At 36.1% G+C, this 5,635-nt stretch overlaps 1 protein-coding gene and 1 pseudogene across 1 annotated transcript; both read left to right on the top strand.

The window, feature by feature from the left end:
* The first annotated feature begins 397 nt into the window (after positions 1-397).
* LOC120179141 (cytochrome P450 71D10-like) lies at positions 398-2,046 on the top strand. The gene is made up of 2 exons (XM_039184832.1): positions 398-1,334; positions 1,432-2,046. Exons 1-2 carry the CDS (start codon positions 435-437, stop codon positions 2,044-2,046), a joined length of 1,515 nt encoding a protein of 504 aa, XP_039040763.1. The 5' UTR covers positions 398-434.
* A 1,044-nt stretch (positions 2,047-3,090) lies between these two features.
* LOC120179132 lies at positions 3,091-4,830 on the top strand (annotated as a pseudogene).
* The last annotated feature ends 805 nt before the right edge of the window (positions 4,831-5,635 follow it).

Below are 5,635 nucleotides of genomic sequence, written 5' to 3' on the forward strand. Positions count from 1 at the left end.
AAAAATAATGTCTCATAGTTAGGGGATCATTGATAACTTTTAATAGTAGGATGACTCAATAAAATAATATCCTATAGTTGGGATCATTTATATACTTTACCTCGATTTTTATTAAAATGTTATAAATCAATCATTAAATTTTTGTGATCTTTGCAATTATTATAATATTATAACAATCATTTTATACTTTTAATAAAAATAAAAATATTTTTATAACTTTTAAAAATTTAATAATCGAAATAATTATTTAAACATAATTTAATTATATCATTTAAATATAACTATGAAGCCTCAGTCGTTACATCTAGATTGTTCAGCAAATAGGTGAGAGTTGAAAATTTTCCAATAGCAGCTTCAGTCTTCATCTTATTAAATAAGTCCCTTCGAAACGGGAATCGAATCACATCTTCAAACTTTCGATTCTTCAAATAACAATGGAGTTTCGATTTCCCTCCCTTTCCATCCTGCTTTCTTCTTTACTCTTCTTGTATGTGGTAATCAAAACAGTAAAGAAAATGACAAGCACAGATCCAAACAAGAAGCTGCCGCCAGGGCCATGGAAACTGCCCGTTATCGGCAACCTCCACCAGCTCGTGAAATTCGGGGCACAGCCTCACCAAATCCTGAGAGATTTGGCCAATAAACATGGACCCTTAATGCACCTCCAGCTCGGCGAACTCTCCACCGTCGTCGTTTCATCAGCAGAAATGGCCAAAGAGATCATGATAACACATGACGTCGCCTTCGCCGGAAGACCGTACGTGGCCGCTCTGGATCTGGTCACTTACGGTTTCAGGGACATCGCCATGGCACCGTATGGCAATTACTGGAGACAAGCACGGAAAATATGCACCGTCGAGCTTTTAACAGCCAAAAGAGTGCAGTCCTTCGAATCAGTGAGACAAGAGCAGGTTTCGGCTCTGGTGAAATCTATATCTTCAAACCAAGGCTCGCCGATCAATCTGACGAAACAGATTTTTTCCTTGACGTATAGGATCGCATCGAGAGCAGCATTCGGCAACGTATGCAAAGACCATGAAGCATACTCCTCGGTTGTGGAGAAAACAGTAAGGTTGGCTTCTGGGTTCAAGCTTGCAGACATGTACCCGTCTCTTAAAGCGCTTGAACACATTAGCGCTCTGAGACAGAAATCAAAGGCTCTGTTTGATACAAGCGATAGGATACTTCAAGGCATCATTGATGAACACAGATCTAATCTGAAGAGAGGTGAAGGAGAAGCCAAGGAAGACTTGGTCACTGTTCTTTTAAAGATTCAACAACAAGGTGGCCTTGAGTTTCCCTTGACCGACAATGACCTCAAAGGCATCATTTGGGTTAGTAAACAACATCTGATACTACTTTTTAACCATTCCAGACTATTAAAGAAAAATTAAATGAAGTATAAATTGAGGTTGGTTAATGATCTCTCAGGATATCTTCGGCGGAGGGGGCGAGACGTCATCGACTGCCGTAGATTGGGCCATGTCGGAAATGATGAGAAGTCCAAGGGTGCTAAAGAAGGCACAAAATGAGGTCAGACAGGTCTGCCATGGAAAAGGAGATGTAGATGAAGCAAGTCTTAAAGAACTAAAATACCTATCATTAGTCATCAAAGAAACCTTCAGGTTACACCCTCCATTCCCTCTATTACTCCCACGGGAGAGTCGAGTGGATTGTGAAGTCAAAGGCTACCAAGTTCCTTGCAAGACTAAAATCATAATCAACGCATGGGCTATAGCAAGAGATCCCAAGTTCTGGAATGAGCCTGAAACGTTTAATCCCGAAAGGTTCCTGAATAATTCCACTGATTTCAAAGGAACGGATTTGGAGTTTATCCCATTCGGTGCAGGAAGAAGGATGTGTCCGGGTATATCATTTGCGCTTCCTAATGTTGAATTACCTCTGGCAAAATTGCTTTTCCATTTCGATTGGGAGCTCCCCAGTGGAATGAACCATCAAAATCTGGACATGACTGAAATCTTCGGTGTGACCATGAGAAGAAAAGATGATCTAATCCTAATCCCAACCCGTTTATCTCCTAAATAATAGTGTTCTCCTCTCCATGTATTGTATAAATAAAGATGTTTCATTTTCAGAATCAGATTCCAAGAAGAACATACGTTTTAGGTTGCGGAAGCTTTTTGTTCTAAGTAGGCTACTTGTCTGTCAAACTATATTTCTTTAACTAAAATTGTTAGCGCATAAGCTAACAAGCCATGGTGGAGTACTTCACCAAACATGAGTTTTATTTTTTCCCCAGTACCCATGCGGGTCAATTATTTAAGGTATGGGGCCAACATAGAAATTGTTTTGGGAATTACGACATTCTTTATAATTCATAACAAACTCGTCACCTTGAGGTTAGAAGTTTCATTAAATATAATTTTTTTAAATTTAATAGCTCACGTTGAGTCCATGGCTTGAGAAACTCCGGGTTATTTTGCCAAGAAGAGGTGGAGGTTGGATGAGCTGAGTGAAGAAAATAGGTGACGGCCTCAACGACTTGAAGAAGAAAGGAGACAATGATTGTTGATGGTGACCCATGGTGTTGATGCTCCACCAATTAGGGTGCTCCTCGACCATCAACGTTGCACTAGTGAGCTCTGCAATACTCCTTCATTCAAGATGGGATGTAGCTGTCCTAGTTTGATTTTTAAGTGGAAAGGTAAGAGAGAAGAAGAATGGAGACGAAAAGAACTTTTTTCTTCAAAGTTTTTCCTCAAGTGTCAGACAAAAGTTGTGGGAGTCAAATATATGAAAAAACAATGTCAAGCAATCAGTGTAACATGTCACATAAGCATCCCGTTACCCTTTATTGATTATTATCAGCTAGCGATTAATTTGTTACAAATCAATAATATTATGATTAATTTGTTCCTTTTAAAACTTTAGTAGAAAAAAAAGAAATTTACTCAAACATCAGTGATCATTTTTGTAGTTAACCTTTTTATTATGCTAATTTGGGGGTTTAAAATGGGTCAAACATTAATCCACAAAGGTTGAGCCCAACAATCATGTGAAGGCCCTTTGACTAATATTTATCGAATTTCTCCGTCTTAGCTTCAAATTCCATTACCTACAAAAAGAGTTTTTTTCTGGGAAAAAATGGCATGTTCAGGTGTTCTGAAAACCCTAATCAGATCATATATTGGGATCTACGACTCGTAATTTCAGCCTCGTTAGCAACCAATTTAGCAATCACACTGCGGAATGGATGCAGGTACTTAATCCCAGATTTTCACCTTTTTTTTGTTTCGTTTTCTGCTGAAATTTTGTGGAATATTGAGGTTCTGTTTTATGGTTTTTTTCTTGAGACTATTATAAAGAATTGAAGATTAGAATAGCTTCGGTTGATATAACGTTATGGTTTTGACATTCTTGTGGAATCTGAATTCAGCTATTATGTTATCGACTTACTAATATGTTTGATTTCATTGATTTTTGCTAACAAGCTTAAATTTCATCATCGGAAATGAGAAGTGGCTTTCCCCACTTTTTTTAAGGTTTACTAAAATTTAGAAATTATTGTCTTTATCCAGCAATTTCCCTATATTTTCATTGTTTTGGTTCTTAAGTCTTGCTTTGGATTTTTTGTTGTTGTTGAGATAACCTGCTTTGGAATCTGAATTGTTGAAGATGATGGAAAATTACAGTTATCAACTCTTAAAACAATCTAAGCATATGAAGTGGCCTTCAAGCGTTGATAATGTGTTTATAAACGAAGTAGAATCCTTTGCACAAATGTTTTCTGGTTTTACGCATGTGAGATTTTTTCCCACTGACTTTGTACTTCGATTTTGGATAAGGTTTTCGAGTATTGAATAGCTTTGATTTTACTGTTTGTTTATTTATCCTGATTACATCGTCATGGAAATGGTGTTTTCATAGGTGTTTCTCAACTCTCAACATGATTACTTCATGTCTGGCAATAACTTTCATTAATTTTTCATAACCTATAAGAGCCTAAGAAATATGGTGTATGTAGGTTGAATCAAGTCCAATTGTACATGCCTTACGAGTAACATGATCATTAAATCATTGGCCTTTACCTTCCAAAATACAAGAGGTAAATGAAATGAAGAAATTAAGCTTTTTATTACACCAAATTTGCAGGATACAAGCAAGAAATCTCCAATGGAGTTGATTAATGAAGTCCCTCCAATCAAGGTTGAAGGCCGGATTGTTGCTTGTGAAGGAGGTTAGTCCTTATCCTTATTTTCCTTCACGTTTTGAGATCAAGCTAATTAGTAGATGAATTAAGTACTGGCACAATAAGTAACCTAAAATCATATTTTATGAAAATGAGCAAATGGCCAAGATTTGTTACTGTTGTAGTTTTCAAATAAAGGCCATTTTGATATCCTCAAAAGTTAAATATTTAATTTTAATTCGTCAAAACTTTGCCTGCCAACATGTAAAACTAAAAAAAAGGTTTAAATAAAGACATTAAGTTGCATGAATCTTTTTGCCGATACACTCAAGTTTTCCTGGTCTTTGTTGGTTTAGACAATAATCCTGCTCTGGGACACCCAATTGAATTCATATGCCTTGACTTGAAAGAGCCAGCTGTATGCAAGTATTGTGGCCTGCGCTACGTTCAGGAGCATCATCACTAGGACTGCTGTTATGTTATTCTCGGGCTGTTGGGATATTTGTTATTTTGCAGCATCTACGGTCACTTTTCTCTGTTTCAGCTGTTTGTAAGAAATTCTTTGAACCCATATTATTAGTGTGATGTTTTATTCTCCTTTTTCACATGATTAGTGTTGTTTTTCTCATTTGAGAAGATATTTCCAAAGTAAATTTGAACCCATATGGTTTACTTTTCCATTTGCATAACTATGTAGATATTGTTCACTCTTTATTTATCTTTTAGAGTAACCATGTCTATTACCTGATGTATATTTAGACATAGAAAATGAAGATATAGTTCTTTAAAGATATACGCCGAAGAACTTTTGAAATTTTAAGCATATATATGTTGAACACACTCATATTCGGGCGCTTACATTCAACAAAAAACTATGTTATATCCAACCCCATTGTGATGATTCATTTGTGAAATTTTAACAACGTTATATGGTACATGAATGAAAACAATAAGAAGTTTCCTACCACCCAGGACGGAACAGCATGTCTTTTCACTTAGTTCATTGGTGTAAACTGATCTTTTTCTGCGTAGATAGTGAGTAAAACTCGGCTTAACTCAAAAGATATTGGTTGTTTTGACTTTATTTGGTGCTAAAAATTTCAACTCGACTCAATTTTACGAGAAATTATTAGATGGTCTCGGCTCACCGTGTCATCCGTTGTCTCAACCAATAATATTTTTCCATTTTATTTTTTTCAAGGTGAATCTTCACCTCTTTCTTACATGTAAATAAGAGGCGGGTAGTTATTTGGAAGTTATTTTAAAATTTGTGATTCTCATTCACTGAGACCACGGATGACGTGATAAGCCGGATCTATCAAATAATTACTCCAACTTTACATGATATATGTATTATCGCATTTAAAAAAATATGAAGAAATATATATATATATCAAATGTGAAAACTACACAATAATATCCTGTCCATTTTGGTATTGAGATTCATCACTCAATGGAAAGTCTTTGAATGCAGCAGACAGAGAC

Source organism: Hibiscus syriacus, unplaced genomic scaffold (genome assembly GCF_006381635.1).
Source record: "Hibiscus syriacus cultivar Baekdansim isolate YM2019G1 unplaced genomic scaffold, ASM638163v2 tig00003551_pilon, whole genome shotgun sequence".
Taxonomy (NCBI): Eukaryota; Viridiplantae; Streptophyta; class Magnoliopsida; order Malvales; family Malvaceae; genus Hibiscus; species Hibiscus syriacus.